Raw genomic sequence first — 22,700 nt, 5'->3', positions numbered from 1 at the left:
AACTGTTGCCCAAATGGCGGTTATTAAAGTATCGCATTATAGTAGCAGGGCGGTGGTGACACTTGAGAGGCAGAAGCAGGAGGATCTCTCAGTTCAAGGCCAACCTGTTTTACAGAGTGAGTTCCAGGACAGCCAAGGCTACATCTGTCTTGAAAACCAGAAACCAACCAACCAAACAAACAAAAACTCAAAAAACAAAACAAAACAACAACAAAAACACGTTGTAGACTTCAGAGATGGCTCTGTTGGAAAAGGACTTGCCTTGCAAGCACAAGGACTAGAATTTGACCTCTAGAACTCAGGTAAAAGCATCTCAGCTATGCTTGATGGCTTGTGTCTGTAATCCCACTTCTGAAGGCACAGGGATGGGTGGAGAGATCATATCTCAGTGAACAACCATCTCAAAAAGCATACTGGACCATACCTGAGAAATATCACCTAGGGTGTTTTCTGACCCCACACAACATGCACACACATGCATGTGCACTTTCACATATACAGGCACCCACAGGAACACACACACACACACACACACTCACACACACACACACACACCAGCATAGCTAGAAAGAATGTTCTTTCTACTCAGTGACCAGTCATATTTAGTTTAACTCACCTTCCCAGAACCTTCTAGTTCCTTCTTATCTTTCAGTGCTTGTCCAGACAACATTTTCATTTCAACCACTCCTGCTATAGCAATGATGGGAACAATTGCTAGGAGTAAAAGTGTCAATTGCCAGCCGTAGATCAGGGATATGATGATGCCTGTCCCAAGATTTGCTATGTTCTGGGCAATAACAGCAAGCCTAGACCCTGTAGCCTGAAGAAGAAAAGTAGACACATGGTTTATATTCTAAAATAGGTTCGCGTAAGTTTTTTTTTTTCTTTTTTCTTTTTTCTTTTTTTCAGAGCTGGGGACCGAACCCAGGGCCTTGCGCCTGCTAGGCAAGCGCTCTACCACTGAGCTAAATCCCCAACCCTCACGTATGTTTTTAAGATAATAACTCATTTTCATGAAAATCTTCTCACCTATGAAATAAACGGAAAGATACCCTTATATAAACCTTTTCTTTTGATTTCTAAAACAAAGATTTCCCATGACTTATAATAGAATTATAACCCATAATAGAATTATATAGAATAATAACCCAAAGTGCAAGTTCATATTTCCATAATATTTCAGTACCAAAAAAAAAATCTTTATGCACCACAGTATGAAGACCAAAGTAAATCAGAATGTGGGGATCTGACCGTTATACTAAGTTGGGGATGATGGCGGTCATCTAGCTATGAAACTATCACTTAAGGAAGATATGTGCCAACATATCTGGGCCTATTTGAAACACTTTATTTTCTTGGAAAGGGACAGATTAGAAAGTTCTGGAATATGGTTTACAGTAAGCAGAGCCTTTGGGTATTATTCAGAAGGATTCATGGCTCTCACTCCTATGCAGTGATTCCCAACTCTAAACCAGCAGTTAATGTAATGAGTGTAGCACGCCTCCATGCAGTGCAGTCTACATCTCTGCGTGGCTACTCTGGCACCTCCTACAATCTAGCATCCCTATTCCGGCCTCCAGACCCAACTCCTCTGCAAAGAGCACACATCCTTCACCAGCCCTAATTTTTTTCACTTGAGCAAGACTGGCTGGTCTCAGCAAAGATTACGAAGTATACTCTAGACGGCCATTGACTATCTCTGTCCTTTGCGACAAATCTCTTCCAACTCCAAAACTGAGCAGATATATTGATTAGTAACCAGAGCCTCTCCTCTATTCTGAATTCTAGCACCAACCACCCTTCCCACATCACTTAATAGCTGTCTGACATATTCAGTAGACTGGGACTTAGTGGGGGAAAGCACTTCAACTCCCAGAAGCCTTTAAACACTTGAAGCTTTTAGGGAACTGAAACAGGGCTGAAAGCGATAGGATGGATACTACGGTGTAGCCGTTGGTTTTGCTGCTATCAGTGACCTCACAACGAAGTGAGTTTGCTAGACTGGGCACCGGGCATAGGTCAAAGGGTACATTTGAAAAGTACATTTCGTGTGAAATGAGAGGAAGCAGCTTAGAGGGATGCAGCCTCACAGGGACACTCCATTTGCCAGTGTCTACAATCCTGTACAAAAGCTTCTGAGGGACAGGAGCATCCAGCACACCTCCCAGGGGCACAGCAGAGACAGGGACCTGGCTTGTAAGTGTTTAGGTGTATGGAGGTCTCACTTTGGACCAAGAAATACCATTAAGATGGTTCCAGAGGCGACAAATTCCTTGATGTTTGGCTCTTTTCTGTTTTTGCAAAAAGTCTTTTAACAATGTCTCCATCTGTGGTCTTTCTTTCTTCCTTTGTCTCTTAAGAACAGGCCTATTGGGCTTTCTTTCCCACCACACTTGACAGCCCTGAGACAACCATTAGTACACAGGGCAAATGCCCAACTGTCTCTTCTCTTAGAACACTTTCTCAGTTTCACTGCCAGGACACCACTCTTCTATGTCTTGAACCCCCAGTTCTCCCTGTTCTCATCCTCACACCCCTGAGACCTCAGGGCTCAAGACTCACTCTTCACCTGAGATTTCTTGGCCATCTTTTCATGTCCTTAAGAGCTATCACATCACTGAAAAGAATCTACAGGTGAGTACTTCCAAATTAGACTTCTCTGCTAAACTCTAGATGCACAAGACATGCCTTGCTTTTTGACATGTTCAGACACTCATCTAATGTGGGCATCGTGACATTAAGTCACAATTCTTCCCCAAGCCTCATCCACCAATAGGATCACAATTTCATTAAAGAACAACTCCATTTGTTTTTTCAATTTGTGTAGGCCAAACATTTTACTCAACATTACCTCTCAAATCTACCATCTAATCTCATCCGCAAATAAAGTATATCCAGAATCAGCTATGTTTCGTTGCTTTTAGTATAACCTTTCTAGGAGACCTCTCCTAGACCATTGTAATAGATTTCCTACCTCTACTTTCCCTCCTCACAGCAGTTATTCACATAAGAGCCGCATAACTCCCGCTTTAAACACTTAGCAATGAGTTTCTTCCAATTCTTAATATGATACTGACCACAAAACTCGACTTCCTCTCACTTCATCTAGTGCTTTTGTGCTCTTTGCCATGAGATGTATGAATGGTCTAACCTTGGGTCCTTTACATTTTTCTGATTAGAACACTCCCACAGAGGCCTGCTTCAGACCTCTTCTTATATCAGGTAATTAGACCTTTCCTCTTGTAAACAAGGTAGCCCTTGGCCCTACCGCCTTCCTCCAACCTCCACATCTGACAATATGACTTGTGTAGACGTTACAAGAGCAAGACAATTATCTGTCTGTGGAAGTTAAAAATGTCTTTATTCACCATCCATTTTGCTCTCTTTAGTTTTATATGCTTGATTCTGTATCATGGGTCTTGCTGTGTGTTCGCTTTGAGCGGAGACCCACACTCAGCAGGAATTCGTAAGAATTATGCTGCAGAGCCACAGTTCTGTGTGCATTCAGATTTGTGACTTTACCTATCACGGGTCCCATTTATTAAACAGCAGAGGATGGATATTACCACCTTTCAGGAAGACTGAAACATAAGGCAGGCCGGACTCAAGACCGACTCACACAGAAGAGACCATGCACCATTCAAGGTCAGCATCATGTTATAGACTTTTGCCATAAAAAAAGGCTGGAGAAAAAACCTTCACATCTTCACCTAAAACATCAAATCCTGATGATTCAACTATTTATATCAACCAGGGATTCAAATAACAGCGTATTTTTGGTTTTATAATTTAGTAAAGTATCTTTCTTCCTGAGCTACAGTTTTAATATGCTTTTCGTATTCTTCAGTGTAATTTTAAGAACATTTTCTTTGTTTTTTTTTTTAATGAACTCTAATGTCCATTAAGCTTTAGACAACAACTTCGCTATCCTTTTTTCTCCCAACGTCAATTATAAATATTAACTGAACATTTAAAACAGAGTGATTCCAGTGGGTACGCCGAGAACACTTAATTTCCCGAGTAACCTCTTCCTTCATATCAATCTCCATGTTATGATTGGCACAGCAAACCAAAGGAAATTTGTAACTATATGTGTTACATGGTATATAATCTTTGAACTTTAACATACTGCTGTAAAGAATTTGATACACTGTGATATAGAGTTTGTGGTGGTTTGAATGGGAAGTGTCCCCCAAAGGCTCAGGCATTTGGGCACTTGGTCCCAGCTGGTGGCACTGTGCAGAGAGGCTATGGGAGGTACAGCCACTGGAGGGGGGCTTTGAGAGCTTTAAGTCTCTTCCTGCTTCCAGTTCACTTTCTCTGCATTGTGTCCGATGTTGAAGATGTAATGTCTCAGCTTCCTATTCCTATTGCCACAGCTCTCTGCCACCACTTACTCTTATCCCTCTGGAACTTTAAATCCAAATTAACTCTTCCTTTTATAAGTTGCTCTCAGCCATGGCGTCTTACTATAGCAATAGAAAATAACTCCTACAGAGAGCTAGTTACAGTTTCTTTAAAATGGTGACCATTAACACACGTGATCAGGAAGTCAGTCGTAGGCTAACCCTGAAACAGAATGGATATGAACAGCCGCAGAAAGGAAGCACGTACCCCTTTCACTTGAGCAGCGTCATTGGCAAGCCTGGTGGTCAGCGCTCCTGTGGTGTTTTTAGGGTCGTCGAACCAGCTTACATCCTGTGGCACAAAGGGGTTGGGTTATCTTAAAGTCCTACTCATGAGACCTTAGCTCCAGGAGGAAGCTGACAGAGACGCTTTTGTTTAGCTCTCACATCCTCTGCGTATGGCTTTCAGACAAGAAAGAGACTTAAAACACAAACAGAAACAGATCACTTCCTCTGTCTCCGTCTCCACTTTGTTTAAAGCAAAGATTCTAAGAGCTGAACAGCAAACACCGACAACGAAGTTGCCGATGTCTTCAAGACTTCCTTCTAGAGCCGGAAGGCACAGGGACATGAGCACACGGCATCTCAGACAGTAATAAACATGATGGGGGAAAAGAACAGGATGGGAAGGACAGGATTCTGGGGAGGATGATGTTGTACAGAGTAGGGAAGAGACAAGGGGAGTCCTTCTAAGGCAGCATGTGAGCCGAAACCAAAAAGAAGGAAGAAAAATGAAGGAAAGCATGTAAGAGAAAGCCACAGTACTTTCAAAGGGCCTGAGGCCAGCACACTTGATCTGCTCACACAGAAGTGAAAAGGCTTTACATCCTGTAGGTAGCCTCATTTGTCCTACTGGGATTCCCCTGAGGCTTTCCTTCTCAACTTTCTTGCAGTTTCCTCTAGTGCCCCGAAGATGACCTCTGTGATGTGGGTGGGGGATGTTTGTCTAGACTTTCCCCTGAAGGACCCAGGCTGTCTCTAGATTAGGTGTGGATGGAGGAATTGAATCTAGCAAGGAGGCTGATACAACATTAGAAAATTTTGAGTCTGAACAACTATAGAGAGTAAGAAAGAGCAGGTATGGGGTAAGCCTGCTGCGGATTAAAAAAAAAATAGAATTAAAAAAATAAAAAAAGCTCAAATTTGGAAATATTAAAGTGTGAAACATTTATTAATATCAAAAAAGAAAAGATAAACCAGCAGATGGTTAACTCTAGTTAGAGCAGAATAATAAACTGATTTAAAAATAAATAAATCTGGATTAAAATGAACATATAGCATGATAACAGATCTTATTAGTAAAACTTCTTCTGTTTTCATATTTTGCATTTATTAGTGATAGACTGTGAATGGATGCGTGAACTGGCCGTGGCACATGCATGGAGATCAGAGGGTAATTTGTGGGAGTTGGTTCTGTCCTTCCACTTTGTGGGCTCTGGAGATCAACTTCAGGTCACACGCCTTAAAGACTAGGCTATCTTACATCCTCATACATTTTAAAATAAACATTTTAAAAAGCTAGGAAACAAAGGGCTAGAACCTTTTTATAGCCTATATAACTGACTCTTTCGTAAGTACGAGGTACTTAAATGTTCCCTCACTGGAATGTGATAGCCTTGAAGAGAGGCCATTCAGATTTGAACACCTTGCAAAATTTAGTACTATGCTTTATAAACAGTGGCTCTGCTATGCCTTTTCTACTGAGCAGTTTGTACTGTTCATACTTAACCATCATCCACTCAGCTCTCAAAGTATAATGGACCTGGTAGTTGACCTGGAGGCTGACGGGATAATGGGGCTTCAGCGCTGTACTGAGGTCAACTTTGAGACAGTTTAAGTAGAATCTAGGATATAAATATGGCTTGAAAGCTCGTGATCTCAAAACCTTTGGAGATGGAGTTCACTACTATGCTCAGTTATACTGTGAGTTTGAAGTAAATTTGGGTACAAATAACTCTATCTTAAAAACAGCAAGATGGATGTGGATTGACAGGAGAGTCCAAGAAGAGGGGCCCCCATAAAAGAGTGCCCACTCGCCTGTCAGGTTCTGTTTCAACTGTGACTATCATTAGCTAGCTATTTCTATAAATATCTAAATATATAACATTTAAAAGGATTGTCTTCTGGAAATTCAAATACAAGAAACTGGCATTTCTCACTAGTATGTTTTCAATGTTGGGGATTTTACTGGGGCCTTATGAATTCTAGACTCTATCTCTGTGTTACATCCTAGTTTTGTTGGGCAGCTTCTGGACCTATCCCACCTTTGGTTCACGAGACTCATGTATCCTAGGAATGCCATTGATGTAATCCAATAAGTTCGTAAGTAGCAATATCATAGTATGGTGTAAAAAAGTTGGACGTCTCTGTTTGTAACTTTAATAGGAACGTTTAAGTGCCACATACAACATTTTCATGATTGCTGAATCGGACTGCTAACAGTATTGTCAGTGGTTCAGGACCTGAATGTACAGAATGTCAGAGGCACTCATGTTAAGTCATGACAGCTAATAACATTGTTACTTGGGTCACTCTTTCAGTCTTGCCTCAGCAAAGAATCTTGACAATCAGGAATGGGTCATGAAAATGAATCTGAATTTGGGCAAGAAGAGTGTGTAAAAGATCTCCAGGCATACAGAGTCATGACAGGATGTCTTGACTACACAGGAGGAAGAAGGCTACAGAAGGCCCAAGGGCATAGAGGGTTCCTTCTAACACTTCTCAACCTTTGGGATAAGATAAAGGACAAGAGGACCACTTTTGCTTCCATGTCTCTCACTGCTGAGGTAAAAAGGCCTGTGCAGAATCATCAGGGGACACATTTGTCTCAGCATAGCCTAGTTCCTCACAAATAACAGGATCTTTTGCAAATGGATGCTGAAGGCGACCAACAAAACATCTTAATCTAAGCACCTTACAACCTGAGTACCTACAATCTGTGTCCATAGAGCACAAAAGAGACAGCGTACTCACCCCCGGGGTACATTAATAGCCATACCTGTCTCAGCATGGATTTGAAGACCATGTATCTGAGTCTCTTGGTGAGGATCTCTCCAGCTTTGCCAAATGTGAAGCCCTGAGAAGAACAAGAGTATGTCCCACAGAAGACTGGTCAAGGACTCAAATAGCAGTTATTCAGTGTGAATCAAGACCTGTGAGAGTCCTGAGCAGGATGAGACTCACAGTCTGAGCTTCTGTCCTTACTGAGCTCCCTGCCTGTTTCTCAGATGACCAGTTGGGCATTGTACAGTTTCCAGCACTGTTTACACAGAGGAAGTGCATGGACCCACTGACTTCTTAATGAGGATGTGCAGTCATGGATGACTCAGATTTGTGACCGAACTGTTTTCATTCCCTCTGCTTCACCATCCCAACGGTCAAGGTAGGAGTGTCAGCTAAAAACTGCGCCCCTTCCAATATTGTGACACTCTTACAGATAGTGTCTCATTTATTGTACCAATATCAATAATCATTAAATTATTTAGTGAAGAAGCACCTTTTTTGCTGTTGTTTTATGTTCCTAACATGTTAAGAATAATGTATTAGAATGTGTTAAATAAAGAGACCAATTTAATTTTAGCTAAGAGTATTCACACAGGGGCTGTTAAAATAGTAATTTATTCTTAGAATGTGTTTAATAAAGAACCTATGTAGTTTTAACTGAAAAGGACATGTAGAATAATTATTGATGTGTTCAGTCAATGATTATTTACCTTTTTGGTCAACAAGTAGCTATATAATATCTCAAATCAGTCACACAGCTCTCCTAATTATGAAGAAGCAACCCTTCACCCATTTTACAGATAAGGAAATGGAGGTGTAGACAGCCTAAATTCCTGGATACATAACCGTGTGTGTGTGTAAGCAAGTTTTAAACCTGGGTTTAACACAATATCCTTACTGTATGCCTTGCCATGCTACACTGCAAGAGGTCTTGGTTCCTTTGCAATTGCATTTGAGGCACGTGATCTACAGACTACGAAATACCTTGTACATGTTTCTTAGGAGCCTTAGGACTGCCATTTTCCCATTACTGGCTCCCCCCCCCCCTTTTTAATTGCTGAATTGCTTTTGAAAACCTTTAAAAATCAGTATGACCTGTTAGGGAGTTTCATTTATTTATTTGTTTGGTTGGTTGTTCATTTGGAGTGTAGGAAGATGCTTCTCTGACTACTCCAACTGACCAACAGAAAGTATACACAAGCTGATAGCCAAGGTTTACCGTAAAGGCTGTATTTTAGTTCCCACCTTCCGTTTCCATACTGCACAGAACAATCTGTTCAATGCGACTGCATCACTGTTCCCACTTCTGGCATGGTTGGTTGGGACAGAGAAGGTGAAGATAGAGTCGGGATTAAAAAAAATAATCCTGCTCTCACTGGCCATGGTAAAGAAGGAATGACTTTATGAGAAAGACCGATACATATGTTTCTAAATCCACCTGAGTGAATGAAGTGAAAATACACCATTTACCTGAAGGAAAAACGTAATGAAAGAGATGATCCCAAGGATCAGGAACAATAAAGAAAACAAGTTGCTGTTCTGCCGCTGGATTTCAGGGGTGTCATTTTTTGTAAAAACCTATGGAAAAAAATATTCGAAGCGTTGTTAGTTCAATCACTAAAAAAGCATTCTAAATCTTCCCTGTTTCACACATTACAGTTTAGGTATTGGAAGGGCCTTTATACACTGGAACAGGGTTGGCATCCGGAATAAAGGCAGCCTCCAACACCCCTGCATTCTGTCTTTGTTGGGGGAGTGGTATTTGTCAACCACAGATTCACCCAACAAATATTCTCCTTTTGGCTTTCTTGGGAACAGAGTGTATCGTAAGTCATTTCTTTGTGTGTGTCTGTCAGGGGTGAGCACGTGTGTATGGAAGCCAGAGGTGAAGCTAGTATTGTTTAGAATTCTACTCTCTGTTTTGGATTTACTTATTTTATTTTTATATATGTATAAGGCTTTGCCTGCATGTATGTATGTGCACCATGTGTGTGCCTGGTTCCCATGGAGGTCAGAAGAAGGTTCAGATCCCTTGGAACTGGAATTACAGATGATTGTGTGTGAACCACCAGGTGGACCCTTGGAACTATGGGTCCCTTGGAAGAAGAGCATTTACTCCTAACCACTGAGCCTATTTCCAGCCCATCCACCTTGTTTTGTAAGATGGAGTTTTATTTCATGAGACCAGGACTAGCCAATTAGGCTAGAAAGCCTGGCTTGTGAGCCTGGGGATCCTTTTCTCTCTATCTCCCGGGCATTGGGACCACACCTGGCTTTTTACATTGGTGCTGGGAATCAAACAGGTCTGCTTGTACAGCATGCATTTTACTGAGCCATCTCTACAGCCCCAACTCAACTATGTGGACATTTTAAAGTACTTCAAGAGAGAACATGTTTATGTATTCTTGCTGGCGAGAACAGATGTCATTCATTCAACCTTTCAGAAAGGCACTTTTGCCAGTATATCCTGTAGGAGTTACAGTCAAAAGCCAGGTGGCAATGACAGCCAACTGATGCCTCCCATGGAAACCTTTCCAGAGATGCTTAGAAGTGCTAAAAAAAAAAAAAAAAACAACAAAAAAAAAAAAAAAACAAAAAACAAAAAAAAACGATGTTCGGAACTGGAAAAACTTACAGCATAATCACTCCATGGGGAAAGAAAACACACTTCTCTCCTTCTATGGGCTAAATCTGTTTTTTTTTGTTTTTTTTTTTTTTTTTTTTTTTTTTCAGGAGAGACACATTCCTAAACCAACCCAGAAAACTTTGTTTCATTAAAAAAAAATAAGGAAAAAGTTTTCAGAAGATGTTAGCTCAATTCTGGATTAGTCATTCCAACATTGCATTGTATTCTAAGGGAGACTGAATAGAGAGGGTGGCTATTCTATTACTTTCACAGAGAGAAAGGAAAACAAATGGATATTAAGAGACGTATATTAACCTACTCCAGAAAGCCAGGAAGGGGTGAACCAAAGACAAAAACCCAAGCCTTTAGACCCAGAGCCCATTATTTGCAACAATGGATGGCTGCCCGCCTAACTACTATATTAGCACTCTAATGGGCTAGCCCTCAATCACTAGCTGTACCTCCCCTGAAAGAATGAGGAAAACAAAGTGCCATTGTTGTTTGCTCTTTGTTAAAACAAAAGCAAAAACAAAAGCCAGGCAAATGCTAATTCTGACTTAATTATTTGCATCAGAAACCACAAGGCCAGCAAAGCTTGAAATATCTGTTCTTCTTACACTTTTGTGTAATGTGTTTGCTGGCCTGTGTTCTACAATGTATTCCACAGGATCAGATGTTTAGTCCCTTCTTTGGGGGATTTTCATAGCATACAAAAAATACCTTACACAAATTGGGCACAAAAATATTTCTTGACATATTAAACATGAGAATTAATCTAACGAGGTATGTAGGTAGATAGAGGACACGTGGTTTTGACCATACAATGGATAGTGTTTGGTTTATGCTTTTTATGGTAGTCAATTTCTTTCTGAAAAAGATTTTTTTTTATCAATAAGGCAAGTATGTCCTCGGTATGCTGTCTCATGGTTAGCGTTTGTCACTAAACCAAGACCATGACTGCTCAGACTGTACCTGTTATTTAAATGCTGCTGTTAAAATTAGGTAGACCCAGAATGTTCACCTCCACCTTCAGGGGTTTGTTAGAGTCTGCATATGAAATCTCCCCGCAAAAGGCTCATTTGGGGAATTTTATTGCTCATCTGGTGGATGTAGTCATTGGTGAGTGACTGGACTATCAGTGCTCAGGCCTCATCAATGGATTCACTCTGTGTGCATTGTAGGTGTGACCTTGTTAGAGAAAGTAGATTGTATTCCCACGAGGGAAGGAGTCTTGAAAAGCTATGCTTTATTTCTTGTTCATTCCTCTTTCTTTTGTTTCCTGGATGCCATGAGAAGGCACTCTGCACGCTGCTACATGCTCCTACCACCATGATGCCATACACCAGGCTTGCAACAATGGATCCACCTGTTCTTAGACTGAAACCTAGAAAACTATAGCCAAAATTCTGCCTGGGTTAGAATGCAAGCTCAAGATCAACCTGGGTAATTTGGCAAGACCTTGTCACGAAATAAAAATAATAAAGGGTGAGGGGTATGCTCAGTAGTGCTGCCCTTGTCTAGAACATGTGAGACAATGGGTTCAGTCCTGTAGCATGAAAAGAGACAAAACCCCTCAAGTGTCCGTCAGAGTGATGGAAAGCTAAGTAAGGCAGAGCTGTTTCCTTCTGTTTCAGTCTTAGAAAGTTAGTGTAGTGCGTGAGCCAGTTCACAGGCTGGCCAGTATGTATGTTATACAGCAGGTCATTGTCAATCCAGTCAGACAAACGTAAAAGAGTCTCTGTGCATGTCAGTTAGGTAACAGTTCATAACTTTGGCTCTGAGCTCAATGTTGGCAAGTATGAAAGGCTCAGTTGCCCAATTCCATTGACTATGTCAGTGAATGGGTGCCCAAGGCCCTAAGATTAAAACCATTAAGAACCTAAATAGAACACAAAGAATGTTTACAAAATTGTCCTTCTTATAAACCAAACTTCAATGATATTTTCAACCAAGCTTGTTTCATGTGAAGGGAGCTAGTTACATCACACACACACACACACACACACACACACACACATACACATACACGTGTGTGTGTGATATGTGTCATATATATATAAATTATATATATATATACACACACATAAATATATGTAATTTAAGATAGCTCATTCATTTTCTAGTCAAGACTCACAAGTAAATATAAAAATGGATGTAATTACTTACCCCTACAACCTTTGAAAATATTATGGAGAATGCTGGTTGCAAGCCTCCATTTATTATGGCACAAAATACACCAACCACAAAATAAGGCCATTCAGTTGAATTCAACTTCAGGATCCTCCAAAAGGAAGCTGGAGGTACGTCATCATCCTAGAAAACATATACGTGACAACAAAATTGGTTTCTTTTGTTTTGTTTATCATTGATTTTACTGTGCAGAGCTCTTCCATAAGCATAAGACTTTCTTGTGTTGTTAAGGCAGGTCTCATTTATTTCGGGCTGGCTTCAAAGAAACTGTCTTGAATGTCTAATCTATCTGCTTTCACCATCCAAGTGTTGGACTTACAAGAGGGCTACAAGTATTTAAATTAAATATTTATCCTATTTTTATTTCTTATCAGTTGATAGATTTTTGGCTTCAAATATGATGATGATACATTGCTTGTACCTCTTTAGTTTTTAAGAAATAAAGGATACTTCCACAGATATTTAATTTTTACATTCAGATGACAAGAATATTGACCAATAAGGATAATCAGAATAGGAATATTAACAATTAGAGAACTACTGTAGAATCATCATATTCTAAGTTCTATTTCTAAACATCTTGATCTTAATTCTTATTCTCAGACCTAAACTGACTATAGAACATTGCCATTTAGGTTTCTGGAGCACTCTGGAGAACAGGACGAAAGGATTATAGAAAACACATTGTAGTTCCTAGGCACACTTCTAGGTAGGAGAGGGTCACAAGGATAGAGAAAAGAGTATTCCATCTTTGTCCATACCAGAGCCTCTTTGGTGCTAAGTTCCCTGTCTTGATCGTGTGGCCCACGGATGCTTTTGCGAGTTGATCTTCTTCTTATTAGACTGGATCCCGAGTCTTTTGAAGACATGTCCACATTATCAATTCCATCTTTAGATTCACAAGCTTCATTTCCTAATTCAATTTCATTTCCTGCTGTCTAAAATAAATAAGAAATATGAATAGCTTAAGATCAAACAGTGGAAAATAATCATTGAAAATAAAATATCAAGAAAAACATTGAATTACTTAAGTCAAAGGAAGAGGTGAAACTAAACTACTATTTCTTCTTGTGTGATATGTTGGGAGAAAAAAAACCTAAATATTAAGGATTCTTTGTGAACACATTGAGATAAAACAGCATCCCTTCTGAGTATCCTCTCTAGTCATCTCTTTTGGGAGAGTATGTAATTCAATCAACTTTGTTTTTGAACCAGTGTGTGAACATCAAATCAAAAGAGATTTAAATGTTTTAGATTTTTAATGATGTGATTTTTTTAAATATATTATTGTTTTGTACTAAGCCTTCAGAATTTGCTGTATATTTTCATCACTATCATACGTACATAGCTCATACCTATTATGATGGATAGATTGCTTAAGTTTTTTTCCACTTTTCCTCAATTATCCTTCTTTGGCTCTCTTAAAGAAGAAGGAAGGGGAGGAAGAGGAGAAGAAGGAGATGGAGGAGGAGAAGAGGAAGAGGTAGAGGAAAAGGAAGAGAAAGAGGAGGAGGAGAAGGAAAAGAAGAAAAAGAAGGAGGAGGAGGAGGAGGAGGAGGAGGAGGAGGAAGAGAGGAGGAGGAGGAAGAGAAGGAGGAGGAGGAGGAGGAGGAGGAGGAGGACAGACAATCTAAAGCACTCATCCTGAATATTGTTATATAAAAATAGTAAAGCAGTAGTGGTCTGTCCAGAAAGGAAACTGAAACATAATCATAATTCCCTGCATGTTTTAGGACTATTAGAACATGAGCTCCTCAAGGCTATGATTGGGCCTCGAGGTGGGGGAGATTTAAACAGAATCAATACAATTCATGGAAAGCAAAGTATCACCAGCACTAAAGAGAGAGACGCTTCCCTTTAAAACATAGAGAGGAGCTTCATTAGGAATGAGAAAAAGATGGAGGGGTTGGGGGAGAGCGTTGAGATCCAAGAGTCATGAGAGGGATGGTGGGGAGGAGCCTCTTCAGAGGGCAGCCTTCACAGCACCTCTCTAGCAGTCCCCTGAAGAGCCTTGTACCAATCCAAAACACAAAGAAAAGGGATGAGTTTTAATAATCTTTTAGAAGTGGCAAGAAGTTTTCAGATCACATGATTTAGTTCAGCACAGTGTATTGATAAGCAACATGGAAGAACCATGTACCATAAATTGAGAATCAAGTCACAGTATAGGGATTCTTAACTCTCTGTCCTAGAGAGAGCAAGAGGGCAGTGTCACTTAAGTATGGGATCAGGCATGAAGGTGCAGGCCCACATTCTAAAAAAAAATCCCTAAGGACTCTTCTCCTACATTTCAAGATTATCCAATCAGGTAGCACTTACCTATAGATTAAATAGAGTGACAGCTTACCATCAAGATAAATTAGGACATTTCAAGAGTTCCACTGTACCTGTGTCATGACAAGTTTGAAGTAAATTCCTTTCTCTTTCATGAGCTCATCATGATTTCCTTGCTCCACAATGACACCACCATCAAAACCAGCAATGACGTCAGCATTGCGAACTGTAGACAAGCGGTGAGCTATCACAATGGTGGTCCGGCCTTCTCTAGCCTGGAGAGAGAGAAACCTGGCTTTAGATACATGAATAATTACAGCAAAAAAACTTAATTTATTTTTTCTGAATAAAACTGCTTTGAATACTGTGAAAACCATCGACAAATATATTATTTGGCTTTAATAAAGGCATAATGAACTCATAATAATGAAAAATAGTTTTTATTGCAATAAATACAAAAACAAACACGTTTACATATTAATATAATTTATGCCTCTATGGAGGCATAATTCCAACAAAAGAAGAATGCATGTTAGAAAAATTAGATAGTAGTAACTAGAAAATAGTGAATAACAATGGATTAATCTTGAGAGAGTTTCAAAAAAAGTAAAGGAAACATGATATTTCCACTTAAAATTTATACTGTAAAGAAAAGTATTCTTAAATAGGGCCATTTATAATGTATTTTATCTTTAATTTCCTATAAATTTATCTGTTAATTTTGTTCTATGTTCTACTATTTAACTATGATCTACTGTGGATCAGTAGACACAGGGATGATGTGAGCTCAAAGACAAGCTAAGTAATAAGGAAAAAATGTGGTCACAATGCCATCTGCTTCCATTTTAGTTCACAGATGTTTGGTACACTGTGTCCCCTCTATTAAGCTCATTGTCAGGGTGCTTAAAGGAATACAAACTTCTGTGTCATTAGGATGGACAAGCCAGAGAAAACAAGAGCTCACTTTTGCTATCTCCTGGGACAGCTCAATATTAAAGAACCTTTGCTTAGAAAGTCTATATCTTCCTGGCAATCACAAAGTTGGCCATCATATGCTGAGCGAGAGCTGATTCTAACTAGTGAGGAAGTCCTAACAAGAATCATAGGAAGGTCAAACTCTGGTCATACTCAATGACTTGTCATGAACCAGGAGGTCTCCAGTACCAAGACTCTGTACATCCTCTCCTTGAGAAAAAGACTTTTCAGCTCCATACTCTTCAAGTGGTATCAAGCAACATCTAGTTTTACTATCTTTTTGTTGACAGTGCTGTAAACTCTCTAAGCTATCTTAAGAAGGTTATTTCTCTTTTCAGTTCCATAGTCATCAAGTGGTATGAAGTGACTTCTATTCATATTTTCCTTTGGTTGACAATACTATCAACTCTCAAAACCAGATTAATGGGGTTATTTCTCTACATTTTCATGCTCAAATGCATGAAATTTCACTTGCATCTTCACTTTTCATTTTTTTAATTAAAAGATATTTACATGCCTTTTGATGAAAAATTGCTGCAATTCAGAAGAAGACAAAGAAGAAGAGGAAGAGGAGGAGGAGAAGAAGGAAGGAGGAGGAGAAGAGGAGGAAGAGGAGGAAAAGGGGGAGGAAGAGGAGGAAGAAGAGGGGAAGAAGGAAGAAGGAGGAAGAGAAGAAGGAAGGAAAAGAGGAAGGAAATGGGAAGAGAAGGAGGAGGAAAGGAGGAGAAAGGAGGAGGAGAAAGAGGAGGAGGAGAAGGAGGAGGAGAAAGAGGAGGAGGAGGAGAAGGAAGAAGAGGGGAAGAAGGAAGGAGGAGAAGAAGGAAAGAAGAAAGGAAGGGAGGGGAGGAGGAGGAGAAGGAGGAGGAGGAGAAGGAGGAAGAGAAAGAGGAGGAGGAGAAGGAGGAGGAGGAGAAAGAGGAGGAGGAGGAGAAGGAGAAGGAGGAAGAGGAGGAGGAGGAGGAGGAGGAGGAGGAGGAGGAGGAGGAGGAACAAAGTGTGTCGGGAGAGATGACTCAGTACTTAATAGTGCCTATGGATCTTGCAGAGAAGTTCAGTTCCCAGCACCCATATTTGGTGGCTCATAACTGCCACCCACTGACTTTAGCTTGAGGAGATCTAACATCGTCTTATGATATGTGCACACACGTGCAAACATACTCACACATAAGATAAGTATTTTTTTAAAAAAAATAGAAGAAACAGAAGTTGACAAGAAAAAAAAAAGATTATGGAAACCTGTTGCATTTCCCTAGTAACAGGTAATAGAAGCTACCAAGTTTTTCTAAGACCAAGATTAAGAAGAAGAGATGTTAAGAATGTTATTTTGCTTTTAAATTACATATTAGGAAGTATAGCTCACAGACCTTATCCAGAGCGGCCTGAACCACGGCTTCGCTTTCTGTGTCCAAGGCTGACGTGGCCTCATCCAACAAAAGGATCTTGGGGTTGCGGACCAGGGCCCGGGCAATGGCGATCCTCTGTTTCTGTCCCCCACTCAGCTGCGCCCCTCTCTCACCAACCAGGGTGTCAAATTTCTATAATTAAAACAAACAAATCAGGAAAATATAGCAAAGCAGCAAACTATCTCAGTTCACGTCTCGAACTGGGAAATAGTCATCACCTGCGCCTCACTAGAAGTACGTATATCTATCACCATTTGATAGGGCAGGGGCTGTAAAATCCGAGTGAGGCTAAGGCAGTTCTTCTGCCTCACAGAAGACTCCCGGTTCCCATGAACCACATCAGCCAGAGCTCTACTCTCTGAGCCTGGGGTGACAGAGGGTCAGGGACGACTCACGTGGGGCAGTTTCATGATGAAGTCATAGGCATTGGCTTCCTTGACAGCTTTCTCTATCTCATCCATGGTGACGTTTTCTCGGCCATAGCGAATGTTTTCGGCAATCGTGGTGGCAAACAGCACGGGTTCCTGACTCACCACCCCAATGATTTCCCGCAGATACCTCACATTGATGGTCCTGATGTCCTGTCCGTCGATACTGACCTGGAGCAAAACGTGTGGTTTTCACACTTTAGAATCACAGTCAGAATGATGGGCAGCGTTAACTGGTGCTGACCGCACACCCGCTCACCTCGCCCTCTATGGGGTCGTAGAGCCTCTGCAGCAGCTGGACAGTTGTGCTTTTCCCACAGCCACTGTTGCCAACCAGGGCTACCGTCTGCCCGCTCTTCACCTTTAGGTTGAGGCCCTTCAAGATCTACCAAGACACGTGGGAAGCCAACGTTAGGCCAGTTCCCAGGACAGACGGATGTAGGTTCTAAGTGCAGGCCTCTCAATTCAGTAGCACGCTTGGTTTTACACTCAATCCTTTCTCTATAACATTTTTTAAACTATCGGGAACGTTTCCGTTTCATCTAATAAAAATTTGCCACCGTACCTGAACATCTTTTCGAGACGGGTAACTGAAGTGAATATTTTTGAATTCCAAATTTCCTTGTATGTTGTCGGGTTTGTGACCACTCTTTGAGAAGCTGTCTATACTGGGTTTCTGTACAGATGAAAAGTATAGATGATGACTTAAGTGACAGCAACTTCACGATGAGCTAGATAATGTGATAATGAAACTATCTCAACTCCTTTACTAATGGATTAACGGGCAGGTCAGACTCACATTATCAATTATATTGAAGACTTCATAAGCTGCTCCTCTAGCATTGGCGAAGGCTTCAATATTTGGAGATGCCTGCCCAACACTGAATGCTCCAATTAATACAGAAAAGAAGACCTGGGCCAGGTAAAGAAAAAGTGTTGTGTTATTTAACCTTTGCCACAACTCTCTCACATTTCTTCTTTCTTCCAATACAATTAATTGCATTTTTTTTTAATGTCAAGGCAGCCTAAGAACACAGGATGTTTAAAACAAATCTAAAAATTCAGAATTTTACATTTCAAATACATCACCACCAAATGTAAAGTGACATAAGTGAGACTGTTTAGCTTAATGTAACCGATCTACATTGTATGCATATGAAACATGGCACTATATTCCTTAAGGCAATGTTTGTTTTCAACTGAAAAATACAGAAATCTAAAACGTGAAAACATTTAAAAACGTTCAGTAATTTCATTTAGCCTACAATAGAGAATCAATCTTACTTTTTTAGTGGATCCGTGACATACACGCTCTATATGAATATTATAATAAAACATTTTTTATTTCTTTAAGGAGTAATAATATTTACTTAGATCACAAGGGCTGTGCAATGGAAACAAACAGTAACAAGCAAGTTAGAAGACTAAAGTTCAAATCCTGCATTAGTACTAATCAGCTATACATCTGTAGGACATTCTCCCGAATACTGTTTTTAGTTTTGTGTGCAAAAAAAATATGTAAGACTCTATTTGTTCTCTCTCCAAGTTTAATCGAATGTCATCAGTTATGAAAATATTTTGTAAGTTACAAAGCACACAAGCAAGGGATGATTCTGTATGGGGTTAAATCATTATTTCCCAAGTTTGGGTATTGTTTTGATCAAAATATTGTCAGTAAATACTTGAGTTTATTTACTTCTGCTAGAAGTTGATGAGAACTAACATCACCATCCATTTGTTTCTAGTCACTCAGGAACCATGATGCTTGATAATTTGCACGGAAGGGGATTTGCTAAGAGAGTCTGTACCCATTACCCACTGATCTTTACAGTTAGGACACACACTCCTGCCACACATTTGGCAGAAGACGTGAAGAGCGTTGACTGCTCAAACCTTACTGCCAGTGTGTAGTGCGGTTGGAATCTGAACCTATTAGGTCTGATATCAAATCACTCAGTCTCCATCCTGAATGCATTCTAGATCGTGAAGCAGTTTTAGATTCCACGAATACTCGATCAGAACTACTCATCCCTAGGGCTAGCACTAAAACTCAATGGTACAAACAAATGTCAAGCAATCCTCAGTAAAAATAAAATCAGCTTCACTATATCAAAATTGAGCAGCATGTATCTCGTTACAACTCAATCTTTTTCAGGCCTTATCAAAACAAAAAACAAAACAAAACAAAAAACTATCTTTGTAAATCTGTCCCTATCTAAACAGCCTCACGTGTACTGAATAAATCACAGTTCAAACGACAGTAACAACAACAACAACAAAACAAAGAGTAATTATGAAATTCATATTACAAATCTGAATCCTGAGAAAGGGAACTATTTTAAGGAACTCAAAGAATTGTGGTCTGTTGTTAACTCTGTTTCCATGTGGCTAACCTAAGGTGAAACAGAATAGACTTTCTAACAAGATACATATATAGCTTGGTTGCAAATAATTCCAGTCCCTTAAATTAAGATATCATGTGTAAAGTCTTTTGTAAATACCTAAATTCTAATATGTAGAAAATATATATGATGGTTAATCCTGATTGACAACTTGTCAGGATCTAGAATCACCTTGAGGACCCTACCCACTGAAGGCTCCAATAACATTTGAAAGGAGGAAGCCTAAACAGAAACCATTCTCTGCCCAAAGCTAACCTAGGGAAGTGTTTCTCTAAGACCAGCCTGAAAGGTACAGAGGTCAGTGCAACTGTGGTCCAAGGATGCTGACTACACTTTGAACTGGCAACAGAACTTGATAGCATCATCTGCCTGGCTTTACAGGCATGAGATGTGCAATAGTGGTTGAGGGGGTGTGGCGGCTCAGGACAATGTTTCAGAAAGTCACTGAGACAAAGTAATATAGAACAAGTTTGGTTCCCAGCAAGGAGGTCCTGAAAGACCGGTGAAACTTTAAGGTGAAGCCTAACTTGCAATGTAGACTCCAAGATATTAAAGGTGCCAGGACTGTTAGAGATAACCCAAGAGAGAGAGAAAATGTATACTATAGAGAAGCAAGCTGGAAGGATGGGACTACCCAAGTCTTTTGTAGTCAAGATGTTTCCGTCATGAGTCCCAGATGCCTTACACAGCAATGTAGGGTTTGTATTTTCTCTGTTTGGTCTCATTCATATGAACTTCCCTTGTGCTGTCTCCAGTCTTCCCTTTGGAATATGAATGTTTATTCCATGCTACTATACATGAAATATGTAATGCAAAATCTGATGTTGTAGGAGCTCAGTTAAAAGAATGCCCAAGTTTCAGAAGAAACTACTATATTTATACTTTTGAACAGACACAGTTAGAACCAAAAATGTATTGAGACTATTGGACTGAATGTCTTTTGTATTACGAGATGGTCATGAGCCAATAAAGACAAAAGACAAAATGTGTTATCAAGTCAAATAGCGAGGGTTAATATTGTCAACTTGATGGCATTTAGAATTTGAGGGATATTAATCCAACCTTATCTTCTTCCAATTGTGTTGTGCATAACAAACTGGAAAATAAAAGTGAAAAATTTAGTATTAAGTTTGATACAAAGAAATATTCCTATTAAATGAAAATTCATGTTGCAGAAGTTGGTAAGGTTAATATTTAGGCTACATCAGGGGGTTGTAAAACCAAGCGCTATATTGCTACATAAGGGATCTGGAACTCCTAATGGAAATGATGGTAATGTTAATATTTAGGCTATAGTGGAAATTGTACAACAGATCTATAAGAAAACCAAAATCGATACATTTAATTTTTCAACTCTTTAACCTAATAATGCATTTTCTAGTATTTAAGACCTTTTCAGAGAATATTTTTTCAACATCATTCAATTCCATTAGACCTTTTAATGATCCATTTCTTCTCTGATGAGTGTTTAACTTACAGTGAGTACTTGTCCAATAGAGTATTCTTTTGAGATGACCAAGGAAGTCCCATACCAGAATGCCAGAGCATATGATGCATAGATAAGCAGAAAAGCTGCACCCATGGAAATGTTGGCCGTGATAGCTTTCTTTATCCCAAGCCTTTTAGCTTCTTCCAAATTGTTATTGTACCTGGGAGAAAGAAAAAAAATAATTGAGTAGATTTGGAAACTTTGTGGAAATGTGTTAGAGTAGCATGATTTTTAGTGATCAGTTAGAATGTGCCCAGCCCTTTAGCATACATGTACCTCCTCTATGTTTTTCCCCTACACTGTGTTATTCCTATTTTAATCCTCTACTTTTAGAAATTGATATCAAGATGTGGAGAGAGCATTTTAATTGTATGAGTCCTCTAAAAGTTCTTTTTGTGTAAGGCTTAGCAACAGTAAAATCAGTGAAGCAGTATTTAGCTAGCTTCTAGAACATGCGTTACTTCACACATAAGAGAAAGATATGAAAAACAATTATTTTTTCCTTAAAACATATATTCTTTCTGTATTTGGTTTTGATTTTCATGTTTTGTTTTTGAGTCACAATTTCTCCATGTAGTCCTGGCTGTCCTGGATCTCTGTAGACCAGGGCTGATCTTGAACTCACAAAGATCCACCTGCTTCCCAAGTTCTGGAATTAAAGGTATGTGCCACCACTGCCTGGCTTAAATTTTATATTCCTTTTAAAGCAGTTAATAAAAGAGATTTAATGCTAGAAAATCCTGAACACAAGAAGGTCATTTAAATCTCTACACTTGAGGGAAGACAGTTTGCTTCCTACCTTGTCTCCTCCTATGATTATTGGAATGACCAATTACAAGATAACATGTATAAGGAAAAATTTAAAGCTATGAAATGCTATACATAAGCTATGGAAATTTTCTTCTGTAGCTGTTTTAAAAGCATTGACCCATTAAAAATACTTGGCTTAAGAATAGAGTAGCCCATCACTATTTATTAGTATCTGTATCTTTTATACTTTGTACGTATTGCCAATGAATCCAACGTTGGTCATGTTGTGAGTGCCTGCTCTTGGGCGAGGGGGTATAGTCTGGTAGAATATAACATCTAAAGCCTTATGGCAGCAAAGACAGAGAAAAAAATTAACATATCAACAGCCTTGTAACCTGCTCATGGCACAAGTATTGGAGAATACCTTACAAGCTCTTAGAACAGTGGTTCTCAACTTTCCTAACTACTCTCAACACAGTTCCTCATTTTGTGGTGACATCCCAACCATAAAATTATTTCATTGCTACTTCATAACTGTAAATTTGCTACTGTTATGAATCATAATGTAAGTACCTGATAGGCAGGATATGTGATATATAAACCCTATGAAAGAGTCCTTTAACATCCCCCAAAATGGACTCAACCCACAGGTTAAGAACTACAGTCTTAATGTACTACAAAGAAAAGGAAACAAAGCTAATAAAACAAACCACAACCCCATACAATGTCCTGACTACTGACAGATACTTTTCCC

General features: G+C 39.6%; 2 protein-coding genes across 2 annotated transcripts in view; both read right to left on the bottom strand.

Annotated features, from left to right (window-relative positions):
* Abcb4 (ATP binding cassette subfamily B member 4) overlaps positions 1–8,950 on the bottom strand; it is a 215,940-nt gene extending 206,990 nt beyond the window's left edge. Inside the window, exon 1 of the mRNA XM_032907036.1 lies at positions 8,880–8,950. The gene's annotated coding sequence lies outside the window, so the exon portion shown is untranslated. The remainder of the gene's footprint in view (positions 1–8,879) is intronic.
* Positions 1–22,700, bottom strand: part of Abcb1 (ATP binding cassette subfamily B member 1) — a 77,117-nt gene that overhangs the window by 15,923 nt on the left and 38,494 nt on the right. Inside the window, exons 8-20 of the mRNA XM_032907039.1 lie at positions 21,185–21,356; positions 18,105–18,218; positions 17,871–17,981; positions 17,565–17,690; positions 17,273–17,476; positions 16,839–17,009; positions 14,613–14,774; positions 12,987–13,163; positions 12,202–12,348; positions 8,880–8,987; positions 7,405–7,482; positions 4,615–4,698; positions 617–820 (exon numbers count right to left, since the gene is read on the bottom strand). Coding sequence (XP_032762930.1) covers positions 617–820; positions 4,615–4,698; positions 7,405–7,482; positions 8,880–8,987; positions 12,202–12,348; positions 12,987–13,163; positions 14,613–14,774; positions 16,839–17,009; positions 17,273–17,476; positions 17,565–17,690; positions 17,871–17,981; positions 18,105–18,218; positions 21,185–21,356 — 1,858 coding nt within the window. The remainder of the gene's footprint in view (positions 1–616; positions 821–4,614; positions 4,699–7,404; positions 7,483–8,879; positions 8,988–12,201; positions 12,349–12,986; positions 13,164–14,612; positions 14,775–16,838; positions 17,010–17,272; positions 17,477–17,564; positions 17,691–17,870; positions 17,982–18,104; positions 18,219–21,184; positions 21,357–22,700) is intronic.

Source organism: Rattus rattus, chromosome 6 (assembly GCF_011064425.1).
Source record: "Rattus rattus isolate New Zealand chromosome 6, Rrattus_CSIRO_v1, whole genome shotgun sequence".
Classification (NCBI taxonomy): Eukaryota; Metazoa; Chordata; class Mammalia; order Rodentia; family Muridae; genus Rattus; species Rattus rattus.
The sequence above is the reverse complement of the archived record's forward strand: the minus strand, read 5'-3'. Positions and strand labels throughout refer to the sequence as shown.